The sequence below is a fragment of the Hemibagrus wyckioides genome, linkage group LG28, assembly GCF_019097595.1.
Source record: "Hemibagrus wyckioides isolate EC202008001 linkage group LG28, SWU_Hwy_1.0, whole genome shotgun sequence".
Lineage (NCBI taxonomy): Eukaryota > Metazoa > Chordata > Actinopteri > Siluriformes > Bagridae > Hemibagrus > Hemibagrus wyckioides.
In genome coordinates, this window is record NC_080737.1 from 3611757 (window position 1) to 3630858 (window position 19102).

General features: G+C 45.2%; 1 protein-coding gene across 4 annotated transcripts in view; it reads left to right on the top strand.

The window, feature by feature from the left end:
* slc8a2a (solute carrier family 8 member 2a) overlaps positions 1-19102 on the top strand; it is a 35384-nt gene that overhangs the window by 9440 nt on the left and 6842 nt on the right. For 3 of the 4 annotated variants that reach the window (XM_058383698.1, XM_058383697.1, XM_058383699.1), the window contains exons 2-10: positions 2463-2760; positions 3216-3353; positions 4560-4787; positions 6048-6329; positions 6452-6898; positions 7169-7515; positions 8696-8799; positions 9108-9125; positions 9854-9966. In XM_058383698.1, coding sequence (XP_058239681.1) covers positions 2491-2760; positions 3216-3353; positions 4560-4787; positions 6048-6329; positions 6452-6898; positions 7169-7515; positions 8696-8799; positions 9108-9125; positions 9854-9966 — 1947 coding nt within the window. In that variant the 5' untranslated portion in view covers positions 2463-2490. The remainder of the gene's footprint in view (positions 1-2462; positions 2761-3215; positions 3354-4559; positions 4788-6047; positions 6330-6451; positions 6899-7168; positions 7516-8695; positions 8800-9107; positions 9126-9853; positions 9967-19102) is intronic. The other variant, XM_058383700.1, reaches the window with a different exon arrangement.

Here is a 19102-nt window from a genome sequence, read left to right on the forward strand (position 1 = left end):
TGTTTCCTGCATGTGTGTGTGTGTGTGTGTAATATTAACCGCTAAAAGGTGCTAACTCCCCCTAAGTTGTCAGAGCCTCGTGTGTAAACCAATCTGACCAATCACTTATAGCCAACACTGGAAGACAGGGACAGTGTCACCGCGGTAACCCGAGATCACACACTAACACACACGCACACACACTTGCACAACAGACACACATATAAAACTACACACTGACATTTAACATTAACGTCCAATCTCGTCTTCTGTATAAAGCAAAGAACATAATGCAAAGATCTTTTAGTCTCAAAGCCAACAGGGGGCAGGATTTTATATCCGTCCATCCATTTTCTATACCCGCTTTATTAGGCTTACGGGGATCTGCCTATCCCAGCACACATTGGGCGAAAGGCAGGGGTACACCCTGGACAGGTCGCCAGTCCATCACAGGGCAGGATTTTATTTCTATACACTGTATTAGCAGGATGTTATGCAAAACCCAGTTAATCTAAATCCTGAGAAAGAATATATACATAAATCCTGTGTCAAAGTAATACAGTTCTTAGTAGTGACTGTTGAATGTGGTTTTGGACATGACACCATTTTCCCACCACATTCTGGTCTGGTCTGGACAGCCATCTTGCTATTTGTTATTTGTTTTGCTCTGTGATTAAACCTATATCAATACACTAATAAGGAATCGATCAGGAACCGATGATCGCTAAGAAAAGAAAAAACTAGCAGACTTTTCGACTTCCACCACAAAAATGGAAGTCAAACGCAGGAAGGAACTGGGCCGTCGGATTGGTGGAAGGAATTCACCGGGGCCAATCGTTTGGCTGAAGGAGGAGTGTGTGTTATGCTGATGTAGACTGAGTGTGTGTATTTAGTGTGTGTGTGTGTGTGTAGGTTATTTTTGTTGCAGGTGTAGGGTTGCAGGGAGTGCAGGTAACCATAGCACAGCTTGGAAAGTGAAACGTGACCCCACTGTGAGGCGCACGTTCCTCGTGTCAATCTCAACCGCACACACACACACACACACGCATTAAAGTTAGCTCATACATTCTTAATCGACATAAAAACTACTAATGTGACACACTCCTGCGTGGAATCTTGTTCTCTTGAGTACACCTTCTTCAGACTTCCTGCTTTTCACCGGTTTGTTCGTTTTGGAAAGATGAATAAAAAAAGTGAAATGTCAGGAGGTCTGGCCATGTCCTTGCTTGATGATGACTATGATGATGACTATGATGATGATGATGATGATGATGATGATACAGTTTGAACCTGCTTTTGTCTGATTATTTCAATCGGTCAAGGCAACAGCAGTGCAGTAAATTAAATTAAACATCAAAAAATGTTTGTGTGATATAAATGTTATGAGCTCCATAGAATCACACTGATTAAACCGAACTGTTACCCACACACACACACACACACACACACACACACACATGACATGAAATTCACCAGAAAATGTGTCATTGCTGATCGTTGCTTATATCATTGTGAAATCCCCTTAAAGGTCACACAGCGGAACCGTCTGTTTGTTTAAACCGGGAGTCGGAGCCCAGCGGCCCTCTGGCCAAATCCAGCTCGAGATTATTTGTTCTGACAACAAAACATAAAACGTTGCTTTTTTTTAAATTACAAAGAAACTGATGCCTTGGGCGATTCACGTCCAAGACTTTCCAGAAATTCACTTCAAGTTTAACTTGTCGGTGGCTTCTGGGTTTTAGTCTTTATGGCTTTGCCGCCTTGCAACTTCCCTGTTGTCTCAGTCGTTATGCAGACATTAACGAGATTTGTGATTAGACGTGCTCCTGTGATTTTCCTGTGATCACTTAATTGCTCAGGAATACAGCTTTCATCCTGTTGTCCAGATGGCATGAGTTCGGGTTCAGACAATGCCCCAGTCCAAAACCACCAAAACCACTGTCCATGCTCTTCATCAGGGTGGGAAAGGGGTACTCTCTCTCACCTGTCAATCACACGGACACTAACCAGTCTTGAGTGTCTGTGAGCTCATGTATGCTGAGGAGGTTCTTTCCTCAGAGCCTATGATATGGACCCCAGACCTAAAGCACAGCTCTGACCTAAAACACAACCCCTGGGATGGAAGGAATGCTTCCTGTTTCCAGTCCTGACTACTGGAAAAAAAAGTGGAGCAGTTATAAGCTTAATACTGTAACCCACAAACACACACTTCTAGGCTGAAACACAATGAGCTGAATGAACCCCTGGACTGGTTCTGCAGCTAAAGAACTGAAGGTTCTCATCAATTTCACAGAGGCTCATAGTCCAGGTGGATGACAGCAGGAAATACTTACAATAATCCAACACTGCCACCTGTGGGAATGTCTCACATGAAAACCTCCCGAGGTTTCACTGAACATTTAGGATATTTACATATACTAACTAAAATGTTCCGTTTTTAGAAATGTCTTTACAATATTTCGTGATTTTCTCTCTCTGTGCAGGAGGAGACTGTCTCTCTCTCACGCGGTCATGGCGTGTCCTCTCCTCCTGCGCCTCCTCGTCCTGTCCGTGTGCGTGTGCGGCAGCGTCGAGGTGAACACCAGTGCAAAGCGGAGCTGTATGGACAAGGTGGAGTGCGCCAACGGGATTCTACTTCCTGTTTGGCTCCCTCACAACCCGCCGCTGCCCCAGCAGGTGATTCGTGCGATCATCTATTTCCTGTCTCTCCTCTACATGTTCCTGGGGGTATCTATCATCGCTGACCGCTTCATGGCCGCCATTGAGGTTATCACCTCGCAGGTACACACATACACACACACAGAGCTGCATTTAAGAAGAGTTTTCATAGTAAAGACTTGTTTGTCTCATTAAAATTAATAGAAATATATTAATTATTGTATTTTCTTTATAGAGAAATTTTTGATCAGATTATTTTAAGCGTTCATTTCTTTATGAAACAATATTGTGCCATTTCCACAGCAACAAGTTATAGAAAAAATACATATAATTATACGGTGTAGCTGTAACTCCAATCCTTCGGTCACTTGAACACACTTTTACCCTCTATCTATCTATCTATCTATCTATCTATCTATCTATCTATCTATCTATCTATCTATCTATCTATCTATCTATCTATCTATCTATCTATCTATCTATCTATCTATCTATCTATCTATCTATCTGGTCTGTACATCTATATCTGTGTATATGTACCTGTCTGTCCATTTATTTCTGTGTGTGTGTTCCTGTAGGAGAAAGAGGTGACCATTACAGGGCCAAACGGTGAACAGACAGTGACGACGGTGCGGATATGGAACGAAACCGTATCCAATCTCACTCTGATGGCCCTCGGCTCTTCTGCTCCAGAGATCCTGCTGTCAGTTATAGAGGTAAACACACACACACAAACACATTATATGCCCCTGGTTCAACTTCATCTGCGATAATGTCAATCACAGGACTACACACATACACACACACACACTTCTGCCATGGGTCATCTTTGTCATCCTCTCTTGTGCTGGTGTCAGTTGCAGAATGCACACTAAACTAGGATACAAAGACACACACACACACACATACACACACACACACACAGCAAACAATTATTTGACTTAATTCTGTATTCACCTCAGCTTGCCAAACGTGTGGGAAAATAGGACTAAATTTAGAGACGAGAATAAACTAGGATGCAAACACACGCACACACATATTTTGAAATTATATTAAAAAAATTATATTATATTCTCTGACTAACAATTCCTGAATACATTTAAAGTACATTATAGACTGACTACACACACACAAACAGACACACACACATTGCACATTAACTTTTTAGATCTCAGAATAATATCACACATTAACACAAGGTCATCTTGCCAATAAGCAACAATTTTACACACTTTCTTTCTCCACACACACACACACACACACACACACACACCATTAAACATTAACTCTCCGTGCTTTCGGAAAATTGTCGTATTTCCCAACTCACTTTCCTTGTGTCTGTGGATGCTCATTAACCTCAGACACATGGAGCCTTTCCTTTTTGTTGGAAAAATTGATTTTCCATTTTAAGAGATTGAAGGTTCTCCTCGACTGTCCACTTATTTACCATCCTGCCCTTTCTAGCCTTCTTGTGCCCTCTGTTGGCCGCATCTCCCCTCTACTTCAGCCCTACTTTTGGCTCCTCCTTACTCTGTTTATCCTTGTTATTACCTCTTAATGGCCACTCTGATACATTATTAGCTCAATCGAAGTCTAATTTGTTACTTGAGCCTTAGCACTGTAGGCCTGTAGGATCCCGTTACCATAATCAGTCAACAAGAGCTCATTAAAGACAGCACAGGAATGAAGAGCTCATATTATTTTATCCAGAGCTGTACACCGTGACATGGAGAGTATGGAGGAGTTGGGAGTAGACAGGTGTTACAACCTGGGAATCAAGAGAATTAAGGTTTTATCTATTGCAGAGCTGGCTCTGTTAACAAAAAGCTCTGATAATATAATGGAGAGTAGGGAGTGAATAGAAACTATTAATTAGCAACTTGATGATCAAGCTCAATGCTGCTCTATCTCCTTAAATACAGGTGTGTGGGCACGGCTTCAAATCGGGCGAACTCGGGCCTGGGACGATCGTGGGCAGCGCTGCCTTTAACATGCTCGTGATCATCGCAATCTGTGTGTTTGTGATCCCGGACGGTGAAGTGAGGAAGATCAAACACCTGCGCGTGTTCTTCATCACCGCCTTCTGGAGCATCTTCGCGTACATTTGGCTCTATCTTATCCTCTCCGTCATATCCCCAGGCATTGTCCAGGTGTGTGTGTGTGTGTGTGGGTAAATGCATATGATGTTTACAGATGGTTTATTCAAGATACTTAAATCATTATATCATATGAAATAGTTAGCTGAAAGGAAATCTGGGGTCAAAACAACACCCTTTAAATGGTGTTTATCAGTATTATAGATTGGTAGCATTGTCAAACTGTTTCCAACCACATTTTAATGGAGCACTCTGGAAGGTTTTTGGAGTTTAAAAGCGAGGTGAAGTCATTGCTCAAAACCACAACCATAGCCTTTCATACCCTTTTATTCTGGGCTGCTGTAAAGCTTTCTTGGAAACCCAAAGAAACTGCAGCTCTTCTGTAGAGTGTTAACCTTCTAGTGGCCTGTTGCAGTGGTACTGTAGCTGAAGTCTATGTGGCTCTGGAGCTTCACCTATCACTGGAAAAGGCACAATGCTTTTGCAGTCATGAAGACCTAATAACTTGATTAAGGTATACATCAACAGGTCAACAACCTAGTGAATGCATGGCATGTGCAAGAAAGCAGGTTTTATTCCAGCATACGTGTGCATCATTGATCAAGCTATGAGAGCAGGAGTCTCACACAGCACAAATGGCATAAAAGCTCCAGCTCCAGGATAACCTAAATCTTGTCTGAACTGAGGACAAAACTTCATAGTGGAATTACTAGGAATATTTAGTTTTTGGGGACCCCCTTTTTTAAATTGTGATTGTATTTATTTATGAATTGTATGTATTTATTTGATTCTTATATATCTTGTAGTTTTTGTTCTTAACATGCACTAGTAACTTCTGGTCAGTTATCACATTACCCTGTGTATACTGACTGTTTGATATACTGTGTGCAATTTCCAACCTGTCTTTGTGTTACTGTCTCTATTGTAAAGCGTTGATGTCCCAATATGTCCACAGCCTCATCAATGTTACTTTGAGGACTGGGGTGGAATGTGGTGGTCATGAGGCACAGGAACACTTTACTCATGTGTCTTTGCTTAGTACCTTCTTTAGCTTTGGGTGGGCCACCAGGGTTGCTAATGTGTTCCAGAAAGTTCCCGTGGGTAAGGTGACATAGAAAACTTGGGAGTGTTAGGTCTTGTTGTGTTAATGGCGGAACAACAGATTCAGGCATCTGCACTGTATCTCTCTTAGGTATCTACTTTAAAATGACCGTCAGTATATAAAAGTATGGCTGTTGTTGCATAAACCTTGCTTAAATTGTGTAAGTACATGAAACTCATAATTATGCCAGTGTGTTTTTCTTTGCCTGTCAGGTATGGGAAGCCCTGCTGACGCTCTTGTTCTTCCCTGTGTGTGTCCTGATGGCATGGATCGCAGACCGGCGGCTTCTCCTCTACAAATATCTTCATCGACGTTACCGCACTGACAAGCACCATGGCATCATTGTGGAGACAGAGGGTGATCTGGCGCTCAATGGCATTGATGTCATCATGGAGGGGAAACTCCATGGCAATGCCAATGGTGGTCCTAGCAACAGTGCCAGCAACGTCACCAGCACAGAGACAAGCAAAGACCCTGAGCAGGATCGTGAGGAGGTACAGATGGAGTGGGAGAAAAGAACAGACATGGAAGGACAGATATGGGCAAATGTTTAGCCTCACAGATTAACCATTAGTTGATCAGGTATTGCTAATAGGTTATTTATTTGTCCCTCCAGGTGATCCGGATGCTGCGTGACCTGAGGCAGAAACATCCAGATAAAGACTTGGACCAGTTGATCGAGATGGCCAACTACTCAAACTTGCAGAAGCAACCCAAGAGTCGAGCATTTTACCGCGTACAAGCCACACGCATGATTATCGGAGCTGGAAACGTGTTAAAGAAGCATGCTGCAGCAGAACAGGCCAAACGTGCAGGCCCGAACGCTAGCCCCAATGATGACTTGATGACTTGCTCACATGTGGCCTTAGAGCTGGATCACTACCGCTGCAGCGAAAACTGCGGCCAACTGATCGTATGGGTTATACTGTCGGGGGGCTGTGGCTCCAAAACATTCCAAGTGGACTACAGGACTGAAAATGGCTCGGCCAAAGCTGGAGTGGATTATGATTACTGTGAGGGAACGCTGGAGTTTCAACCTGGAGACACACGCAAAGAGATAAAGGTAGGGATACGGAATGTGCGTGTGTTTTAAGCTAGAGGAAGATGGAAAAATAGTGAGCAAGCTAGTCATGGAGTTAAGGGTAGACCAGTAAGGAAGGAGATCAGATAAAAATTACCAGTGAACTCAAATCTAAATGACATACAAGCAAAATACTTGGACCAAGAACTGAGCCTTGAGGAATCCCTTCAACAGGGTTTCAACTGAATGAGGCAGTTACATGTGTATCTTTGTTATTAATCTGCTAGAAATGTGTGTGTGTGTGTGTTATAGATTGGTATCATAGACGATGATGTTTTCGAAGAAGATGAGTATTTCTTTATCCGTCTCTCAAACCTGCGTGAGCCGGGGGTCGATGCCACAGAGGCTGCCCGTTTGGTTGAACCACTGGTCGCCACGGTAACGATTCTGGACGATGATCACGCTGGTGTCTTTTCGTTCGGGCAGCGCGAGCTCCTCGTTTCCGAGTGTGCGGGTGTCGCCGAAGTAACCGTCATTCGGGAGACGGGAAGCCGGGGCACTGTGGTCATACCGTATCACACTGAGGATGGAACAGCGCACAGCGGAGTCGACTACCAACAAACACAGGGGGAACTGGAGTTCAGTAATGAGGAGAGCAGGTACACACACACACACAGGAATTTCCCTTATGTGGGTGTAGGACAATTTGTTTGTGTGTGTGTGAGTGTGTGTGAGGGACAATGTGTTTTATTGATGCTGTAGCGTCTAGTGTGCGATAGATCTTCTTCCCATTAAAGATGTAAGTGGTGAACGCTCAAAAACCGTGACATTAAAGCACATCAGTAACCGTGACCTACCTCATCTTTTATTATCCTTTAGGTTTTTCAGTGGAACTTTTTTCACCGGTCGTTTGGTTCAAGAAGTTTCTCTCACATTTATCTTACACCTTTCATTGACTTTGTCAAAAAGAGTTATGAGTTAAACAATTCTAAACAAACCATTATTTCAAATGATTCTTGCTAATTTCACAGTAGTTATTTGGTAGATTCTGGTGGTTTGTCACGTAAATATGTATTGCATGATATGACAGTTGTGAATTTGTCTATTTGTAATCGTTTTTTAGTTTTGTGAAAAAAATGTTTAGTAGTCATTTTGTTCGATAATTTTGTGTTAAAAGTATCATTGTTGTGTGTTAATTATTTAGACTACAGTAGCTGGAGGTCTGTGGTTGTCATTTTGTAGTAGTTTTAGGTGAGAAGGAGAGTAGTTAAGGCGAGAGATTTTGTTGTGTGGTAGTTTTGTTGTAGTGTTGTGGTGATTTATGTGGGTTTGGTATTTAGTGTATAGTGGTTGTGTGTTTGTTGTTAATTATAATAAGTTAATTATGTGTTATTACTTCAGTACTGTGCCATTTTTATAATATTGTGGTGGTAGTTTTGTGGTTGTATATGGTGTATTATAACTATATAATAATCAGCGAGTTGTACAATGTTGTAATAGTTGTGTAGTTGTGTAGTTGTGTAGAATCTTTGGTGGTAGTTGTGAAGCAGTTCCCTGTAAGTTGCTGTATGTCTGTGATTGTTCTCTCATTTTTATTCAACTTAAATACAATGCATGAACTTCTGACGCAGTGTGTGTGTGTGTGTGTGTGTTTAAATTATTCACAGTCTGTGGTTAAGTATTGATGCAAGTTCAGCTTTGATGTGACTTAAGCGTCAGGGTCTCTGTTAATATTTCAGGGGTTAAGCCTAAAGGAAATAAGCATTTGTCTTTCCCTCTGTGTGTGTGTGTGTGTGTGTTGTGTGTGTTGTGTGTGTGTGTGTTGTGTGTTGTGTGTAGTAAGACATTACAGGTGCCAATCATCAATGTCCAGGAATATGATAAGCGAGAAAACTTTTTCATCGTCCTTGAAGAACCTCGGTGGCTCAAGAGAGGAATTTCAGGTGTGTGTGTGTGTGTGTGTGTGTGTAAGAGAGAGAGCGAGCAAGAGAGAGACAGAGAGAGATTGTTCAAGATCATCACCCCACTGTCATTCAATCTGTCACCCTACTGTCTCTAGTTTCAAAAGTGTGTGTGTGTGTGTGTGTATTAATGAGTGTTATTTTACATCCTGTTTTTTCATCTTGCTATGCTCATTTTCATTCTATTCTGATTGAATATTGCACTTAAAACTTTAACTAAATGTTCCTCATCATTGATTGATTGATTGATTGATTGATTGATTGATTGATTGAATTGTGTTCTGCTGCAGATTTGTTGTTGAATCAGGGTAAGCTGTACCATCATCTTCCTCAGTGTTTGCTCTCTTTCTCTCCAGAATTGTGTATTTTTTATATATCACACTGTTGAAACACTCTACACTACATGCCCTAAGAGCGGAATAAAACACTGAGTGTGGTGCTGTTATAGGAAACTAATCACCAGCAGAGTGGTGTGATGTAGCGAGGTTAATGTTAGCAGCCCAGAGTTGATCATTTTCCTCCAAACAGCACATCCAGAACTGTTTTATTCCACATGCACAGATGTTTATTTAATAAAGAATGCCATTTCATCTGTTTATAGCTGCATGGAATATCGTGAAACGTCTGCAAAACATGTTCTCACTCACGTTATAGCAGCTATAAACAGATGTTTCCTCACCAGCCTGTCTTTTTTTAATCTCTTTTAAAGTTAACAAAACAAAAAAGCATCTTTTCATGTAAGCGGGAATCGACAAAGTGTGTAAGCAGGACACTGACACTGGAGATTCCTTAAAAACATGAAAGTTAAATGAACTTCTCAGTACAAACGAGTGTCTGCTGTTCAAGTCCCTGTGTATGATCTGTTTCCATAGAAACGATAACATATAACAGCTGCACTACTGAGTTTAATAATAACACTAAATGTAGTATAGTGTTGTATTATATTTTAGGATGGGTAATGTGATTTATCATTCTCTCTCTCTCTCGCTCTCTGTCTCTCTCTATCCATCAATCGATGTCTCTCACCCGTTCTCAGGTGCTCCCAGTGCTGAACAGGAGGAGGCGAGAAAGATCGCTGAGAAGGGACGGCCGGTTCTGGGGGAACAGAGCAGGCTAGAGGTCATTATTGAAGAGAGCATGGCCTTTAAGGTACACACACCGTGAATGAGGGTGCCAATATTTATACTTTGAAGAATGTTTTCATTTGATTTATGTAGATGGATGCATTAATGCCCAATTACATAGTTAGTGTCTTTGGCTATGTGTGTGTGTGTATATATGCAGTATGTATGTGTGTGTGTGGGTGGGGGGGGGGGTGTATATACAGCATGTGTGTGTGTGGTGGGGGTGTGTGTATATACAGTATGTGTGTGGGGGGGGGTGTGTGTATATACAGTATGTGTGTGTGGGGGGGGGTGTATATACAGCATGTATGTGTGTGGGGGGGGTGTGTGTATATACAGTATGTGTGTGTGGGGGGGGGTGTATATACAACATGTATGTGTGTGGGATGGGGGGGTGTGGATATACAGTATGTGTGTGTGGGGGGTGTATATACAGGATGTGTGTGTGTGAGGTGGGGGGGGTGTATATACAGTATGTATGTGTGTGTGTGTGGGGGGGTGTATATACATTATGTATGTGTCCGGGGGGGTGTACATACAGTATGTATGTGTGGGGGGTGTATATACAGCATGTATGTGTGTGGGGTGTGTGTATATACAGTGTGTGTGTGTGGGGGTGTATATACAGCATGTATGTGTGTGGGGGGTGTATATACAGTATGTATGTGTCTGGGGGGTGTATATACAGTATGTGTGTGGGGGGTGTATATACATTATGTGTGAGTGGGGGTGTGTGTGCATATACAGTATGTATGTGTGTGTGTGGGGGGGTGTATATACAGTATGTATGTGTGTGTGAGGGGGGGTGTATATACAGTATGTATGTGTGGGGGGGGTATATACAGTATGTATGTGTCTGGGGGGAGTATATACAGCATGTATGTGTGTGTGGGGGGGTGTATATACAGTATGTATGTGTCTGGGGGGAGTATATACAGCATGTATGTGTGTGTGGGGGGGTGTATATACAGTTTGTATGTGTCTGGGGGGAGTATATACAGCAGGTATGTGTGTGGGGAGTGTATATACAGCATGTATGTGTGTGGGGGGTGTATACACAGCATGTAAGTGTGTGTGGGGGGGTGTATATACAGTATGTATGTGTCTGGGGGGAGTATATACAGCATGTATGTGTGTGGGGAGTGTATATACAGCATGTATGTGTGTGGGGGGGGGGTGTATATACAGTATGTATGTGTCTGGGGGGAGTATATACAGCATGTATGTGTGTGTGGGGGGGTGTATATACAGTATGTATGTGTCTGGGGGGAGTATATACAGCATGTATGTGTGTGGGGAGTGTATATACAGCATGTATGTGTGGGGGGTGTATATACAGTATGTATGTGTGTGGGGAGTGTATATACAGCATGTATGTGTGGGGGGTGTATATACAGTATGTATGTGTGTGTGGGGGGGTGTATATACAGTATGTATGTGTGTGTGGGGGGGGTGTATATACAGTATGTATGTGTGTGGGGGGAGTATATACAGCATGTATGTGTGTGGGGAGTGTATATACAGCATGTATGTGTGTGGGGGGTGTATATACAGTATGTATGTGTGTGTGGGGGGGTGTATATACAGTATGTATGTGTGTGTGGGGGGGGTGTATATACAGTATGTATGTGTGTGGGGGGAGTATATACAGCATGTATGTGTGTGGGGGTGTATATACAGTATGTATGTGTGTGTGTGTGGGGGGGTGTATATACAGTATGTATGTGTCTGGGGGGAGTATATACAGTATGTATGTGTGTGTGAGGGGGGGGGTGTATATACAGTATGTATGTGTGTGTGGGGGGGTGTATATACAGTATGTATGTGTCTGGGGGGAGTATATACAGCATGTATGTGTGTGGGGGGTGTATATACAGTATGTATGTGTGTGTGAGGGGGGTGTATATACAGTATGTATGTGTGTGTGTGGGGGGGTGTATATACAGTATGTATGTATGTGTGAGGGGGTGTACATACAGTATGTGTGTGGGGGGGGGTGTATATACAGCATGTATGTGTGTGTGGGGGTGTATATACAGTATGTGTGTGGGGGTTGTATATACAGTATGTATGTGTCTGGGGGGTGTATATACAGCATGTATGTGTGTGTGGGGGGGTGTATATACAGTATGTATGTGTCTGGGGGGAGTATATACAGCATGTATGTGTGTGGGGAGTGTATATACAGCATGTATGTGTGTGTGGGGGGGTGTATATACAGTATGTATGTGTCTGGGGGGAGTATATACAGCATGTATGTGTGTGTGGGGGGGTGTATATACAGTATGTATGTGTCTGGGGGGAGTATATACAGCATGTATGTGTGTGGGGAGTGTATATACAGCATGTATGTGTGTGGGGGGTGTATATACAGTATGTATGTGTGTGTGGGGGGGGGTGTATATACAGTATGTGTGTGTGGGGGGGGTGTATATACAGTATGTATGTGTGTGGGGGGAGTATATACAGCATGTATGTGTGTGGGGGTGTATATACAGTATGTATGTGTGTGTGTGGGGGGGGGTGTATATACAGTATGTATGTGTCTGGGGGGAGTATATACAGTATGTATGTGTGTGTGAGGGGGGGGTGTATATACAGTATGTATGTGTGTGTGGGGGGGTGTATATACAGTATGTATGTGTCTGGGGGGAGTATATACAGCATGTATGTGTGTGGGGGGTGTATATACAGTATGTATGTGTGTGTGAGGGGGGTGTATATACAGTATGTATGTGTGTGTGTGGGGGGGTGTATATACAGTATGTATGTATGTGTGAGGGGGTGTACATACAGTATGTGTGTGTGGGGGGGTGTATATACAGCATGTATGTGTGTGTGGGGGTGTATATACAGTATGTGTGTGGGGGTTGTATATACAGTATGTATGTGTCTGGGGGGTGTATATACAGTATGTGTGTGGGGCGTGTATATACATTATGTGTGAGTGGGGGTGTGTGTGCATATACAGTATGTATGTGTGTGTGAGGCGGGGGGTGTATATACAGTATGTATGTGTGTGGGGGGGGTGTATATACAGTATGTATGTGTCTGGGGGGAGTATATACAGCATGTATGTGTGTGGGGGGTGTATATACAGTATGTATGTGTGTGTGAGGGGGGTGTATATACAGTATGTGTGTGTGGATGTAATGAATCGTCAGGCGCCGGTGTATTAGAATCCATTCGCGGATTTATTGAAGAACAGAAGGCAGGTAATCGAGGTCAGGAAAATGAAAGCAAAGAGTCAAATACCAGAGAGACTAACACTAGGCAAACTAGACAAAAACGCAAATCCGAAACTCGTAGTAAAGAGAAATAAACAGGCAAGGTCATACACGATGTAGCTAACGAGAACAGAATAAAGGCTTGGCAAGTCACGCTAAACGGAAACAATGCTTCGCACTGGAGTGAAGGTGGCGCGCTGCTTAAATACACCTCAGTACCGGAAGTAGGGCAGAGATGGTTAATACTCAGGCGAGGGCTCCCTCTGGTGTTCACGCCCAGGCTGCCTAGTGACAGAACCCCCCCGTCTAGAAACACCTCCAGATGTTCGTCGTCGAGGGCACCCCCTTGGGCGAGGAGCAGGTCTGTGGGGAAAGTTTCGGTGAAACTCCTCTATGAGTGCCGGGTCCAGGATGTCGCGAGCATTGACCCAGCAGCGCTCCTCGGGGCCATACCCCTCCCAGTCCACCAAGTATTGGAGGCGACTGCCCTGGCAACGTGAGTTCAAGATGGTGTTAACTCGGTAGGCGAGGGAGCCGTCTACGTCCAGGGGAGGGGGCAGTTCGTGAGTGTTGGGGTTCGTAGTCTGAGGTCCGTGATAAGGCTTGAGTAGAGACACATGAAATGTGGGTGAGATGAGGTAAGAGGCGGGCAGTTCAAGGCGATAAGAGACCGGATTTATCTGGCGAACAATTTTGAAAGGGCCTATGAATTTCAGGCTGAGTTTACGGCAGGGTAGTTTCAGTTTCAGGTTCTGTGTGGACAACCAAACCTTTTGCCCCACCTGGTATGTTGGGTGGGGCTGACATCTGCGGTTGGCTTGAATAACCTGCCATCGAATCGCCCTCTGTAGGCGAACATGGGCTCTTTCCCAAGTCTCCTGGCTGCGTTTGGACCACTCATCCACCGCGGGGACGTCGGAGGGCTCGCCGGACCAAGGGAACAGCGGCAGTTGATAGCCTAATACACACTGGAACGGCGTTAGTCCCGTGGAGGAATGAGTCAAAGAGTTCTGGGCATACTCGGCCCACGGGAGGAACTCGCTCCACCTGTGTTGTTCCATGCTACAGTAAGTTCTCAGGAACCCTCCCAGCTCTTGATTCAGGCGTTCGGCTTGACCGTTGGATTGGGGATGATACCCAGAGCTTAGACTAACCTTGATCCACAACTGTTTGCAGAACTCCTGCCAGACTCTGGAGGTAAACTGGGTGCCGCGGTCCGACACTATGTCCTCCAGGAGGCCAAAATTACGGAACACATTCTGAAAGATGGCTACAGTGGTTTCCAAGGATGTAGGTAGGCCTTTCAGGGGAATGAGTTTACACACCTTGGAGAACCGGTCAATGACTACCAAGATGGTTGTGAAACCCTGCGAATCGGGGAGGTCGGTGAGGAAGTCTATGGATATGTGAGACCAGGGACGGCGTGGGATAGGTAACGGTTCCAACAGGCCCTCTGGCAAGTGCCAGCCGGTCCGAGACTGGGCACAAACGGAGCATGAGTGTACAAACCCCTCCACATCCTGGTTCAGAGAAGGCCACCAAAAGGTCTGACGTAGCAACCGGGTCGTATGGTGTATACCTGGGTGGCCTGTACTGGGGCTTTCGTGGGTCCACCTGATTAGTCTCTGACGGAGAGCTGTGGGCACGAAACTCTTGGAAGGAGGACAGAGGTGGTGCCTCTGAGGTGTAGGCCTGTTCGATCTCCTTCATGAAATCCCAACGTATGGGGGCTACGAGAACAGAAGGTGGGAGGATGGTGTCCGGGTGTGAGGGAGACTCGCTGACCTCATGGATTCTGGAGAGCGCGTCAGCTTTACCATTCTTGGACCCCGGACGATAGGTGACTGTGAACTTGAATCGGGAGAAGAACAGGGCCCACCTGGCTTGGCGTGAGTTCAGGCGTTTAGCTTCACAAAGATACGCAAGGTTCCGGTGATCTGTGAGAATGAGAAATGGGTGAATGGCCCCCTCCAACCAATGCCTCCACTCCTCCAAGGCAGACTTCATGGCTAGCAGTTCCTTGTTGCCCACATCATAATTCATCTCCGCTGGTGTGAGTTTGCGGGAGAAGAAGGCACATGGGTGCAGTTTGCCTGACTCTGGCTGGCGTTGAGAAAGAACTGCTCCTACTCCGCAGTTAGAGGCGTCCACCTCCACGGTGAAAGGCAGGTCAGGTCGTGGGTGTCGGAGTATGGGGGCGGAGGAGAAGCTCTGCTTGAGCCTATTGAAGGCCGTCCTGGCTAGATCAGTCAATCTTAATCTCCGTGGGTTTCCTTTCAGTGACGAGGTTAGAGGACTGGCTATGGTGCTATAATTCCGGATGAAACGGCGGTAAAAGTTGGCGAACCCCAGAAATCGTTGTAGTTCCTTGATAGTGGTAGGTTCCGGCCAAGAAGTGATAGCTGCCACCTTTGACTGGTCCATTTCCACTCCCTTTGAAGAAATCACATACCCCAGAACCGTTATGGAGGACCAGTGGAATACACACTTTTCCAGTTTTACCAAGAGATTGTGGTCTGCAAGACGGTGAAGGATGGCTCGAACGTGAGAAATGTGTTGGTCGTGGTCGGATGAGTAAATCAGTATGTCGTCGATGTAGGCTATGACGTGACTGTGGAGCATGTCTCTGAATATCTTGGGGCATTGGTAAGTCCATAAGGCATGACCAAATACTCATAGTGTCCATTTGTCGTGTGGAAAGCAGTCTTCCATTCATCTCCCTCCTTTATCCTGATGAGGTTATAGGTGCTGCGCAGATCGAGCTTAGTAAATACTTTAGCTCCTTGTAGTTGTTCGAGGGCAGCTGGAACTAGCGGGAGAGGATAGGGTAAGGCACGGTGATGGCATTCAAACCTCAGTAGTCAATGCATGGCCGGAGACCTCCATCCTTTTTCTCCACAAAGAAGAAACCTGCAGCAGCCGGTGATGTAGAGGGTCGTATATATCCAGCTGTGAGAGCCTCTTGGATGTAATCCTCCATGGCCTTTTTTTTCTGGAATAGAGAGGGGGTAGATTCGACTCTTGGGTGGTGTGGTATTGTGGAGGAGCTCAATGGCGCAATCCCATGGTCTGTGCGGTGGGAGCCTGGTCGCCTTTTCTTTACTGAAAACTTCTCGCAGATCATAATATTCCTGAGGGAGTGACACTAAGGAGTGGAGGCATGCATGGGACCGTGGGGATGTGGAGGTCGCGCACCAGATTACAGTCCATGAGGTTGACCGCCGAACCAGAGTCAATTAGCGCTGTGACATAGAACTGAGAGTTAGCGAGAAGCAAGAGAGCAGGAAGAGAAACCTTGGAAAATCGTTCTATAGTCTCTACCTGCGACGTGGCTGGCTTTTCTGGGCAACGGAACACTCTGTGGCCTGGTTTCCCGCAGTAAAAGCAGAGGTTGAGCCTTGTGCGTCATTCCCGCTCTTCCTCAGTAACTCGAACCCTTCCCAGTTGCATGGGTTCAGAGAGATCCGCTGTATGTGGTTGGGCCTCCATCATACGGCGCGGCATGACACGTGGGGTGGTGGCTGTGGGTTGGTGTTGGCGTCGCAGGTTGTCCAGGCGAATGGCTGTAGAGATGTATTGAGAAAGCGTCACGTTGGTGTTGCGGCATGCCATTTCAGCTTGTAACTCCGGGTTGAGTCCTTTGCGAAACACCGCCATGAGAGCTATCGCATTCCAACCAGACTGCGCGGCTAGTGTGCGGAATTTAATGGCGTAATCCGCTGCCGAATCCATTCCCTGGCGCAACTCCAGCAGCTGTACAGAAACATCCTTGCCTCCAGCCAGGTATTTGAATACCTCCTTAATTAAGTTCACGAAATAATCAGCGGATGTTTTGACTTGAGGATCGGAGTCCCAAATCGCTGCTGCCCAGTCTAGCGCTCTTCCGGTAAGCAGGGATAGAATAAACGTGCACCTGGTTCTCTCGTCACCGTATGCCTCTGGCTGATGAGCAAAGTAGTTGTCACATTGACGCAGAAATCCCCGGCAGCGATCAGCGGATCCGTCAAACTTTTCGGGCAGTGCGAAACGGGGAAGTTCGCTGCGCGCATAGAATGCCGGTGCAGTGGCGGTTGCTTGGTCTCGTGGCTGTTGCTGGAGCTGTTGGTTTGCGGCTCTCAGAGAGTCAACTTCCTCTTGATACGCACGGAATGAGGACCTGCTGTCGCCACAACGCCGCTTGCATATCCTCTGGATTCATCTCTGGCGAAGCATTCTGTAATGAATCGTCAGGCACCGGTGTATTAGAATCCATTTGCGGATTTAATGAAGAACAGAGGGCAGGTAATCGAGGTCAGGAAAATGAAAGCAAAGAGTCAAATACCAGACAGACTAACACTAGGCAAACTAGACAAAAACACAAATTCGAAACTCGTAGTAAAGAGAAATAAACAGGCAAGGTCATACACGATGTAGCTAACGAGAACAGAATAAAGGCTTGGCAAGTCATGCTAAACGGAAACAATGCTTCGCACTGGAGTGAAGGTGGCGCGCTGCTTAAATACACCTCAGTACCGGAAGTAGGGCAGAGATGGTTAATACTCAGACGAGGGCTCCCTCTGGTGTTCACACCCAGGTGACAGTGGGGTGTATATAGAATATGTATGTGTGTGTGTGTGGGGGTGTATATACAGTATGTATGTGTCTGGGGGGTGTATATACAGCATGTGTGTGTGGGGTGTATATACATTATGTGTGAGTGGGGGTGTGTGTGCATATACAGTATGTATGTGTGTGTGAGGGGGTGTATATACAGTGTGTGTGTGAGGGGGTGTATATACAGCATGTATGTGTGTGGGGGGGTGTGTGTATATACAGTATGTATGTGTGTGTGGGGGGTGTATATACAGTATGTATGTGTCTGGGGGGTGTATATACAGTATGTGTGAGGGGGGGGTGTATATACAGCCAGGATGTGTGGGGGGTGTGGGTATATATAGTATGTGTGTGTGGGGGTGTATATACAGCATGTATGTGTGTGGGGGGTGTATATACAGTATGTGTGTGGGGGGTGTATATAAAGTATGTGTGTGTGGGGGGGTGCATATACAGTATGTATGTGTGTGGGGGGGGGGTTGTATATACAGTTTGTATGTGTGTGGGGGGGTGTATATACAGTATGTATGTGTGTGGGGGGTGTATATACAGTATGTGTGTGGGGGGTGTATATAAAGTATGTGTGTGTGGGGGGGGGTGCATATACAGTATGTATGTGTGTGGGGGGGGGTTGTATATACAGTTTGTATGTGTGTGGGGGGGAGTATATACAGCATGTATGTGTGTGGGGGGTGTATATACAGTATGTGTGTGGGGGGTGTATATAAAGTATGTGTGTGTGGGGGGGGGTGTATACAGTATGTATGTGTTTGGGGGGGTTGTATATACGGTTTGGTTGTGTGTGTGTGGGGGGGGGGGTGTATATCCAGTATGTATGTGTATGTGGGGGGAGTGTATATACAGTATATATGTGTATGGGGGGTGTATATACAGCATGTATGTGTGTTGGGTGTGTGTATATACAGCATGTATATGGAGGGTATGTGTATATACAGTATGTGTGTGTGGGGGGGGTATATACAGTATGTATGTGTCTGGGGGGTGTATATACAGTATGTGTGGGTGGGGGGGTATATACAGTATGTATGTGTCTGGGGGGTGTATATACATTATGTGTGAGTGGGGGTGTGTGTGCATATACAGTATGTATGTGTGTGAGGGGGTGTATATACAGTGTGTGTGTGAGGGGGTGTATATACAGTATGTGTGGGGGATGTATATACAATATGTATGTGTGTGTGGGGGGGTATATACAGTATGTATGTGTCTGGGGGGGTGTATATACAGTATGTGTGTGGGGGGTGTATATACATTATGTGTGAGTGGGGGGGGTGTGCATATACAGTATGTATGTGTGTGTGAGGGGGTGTATATACAGTA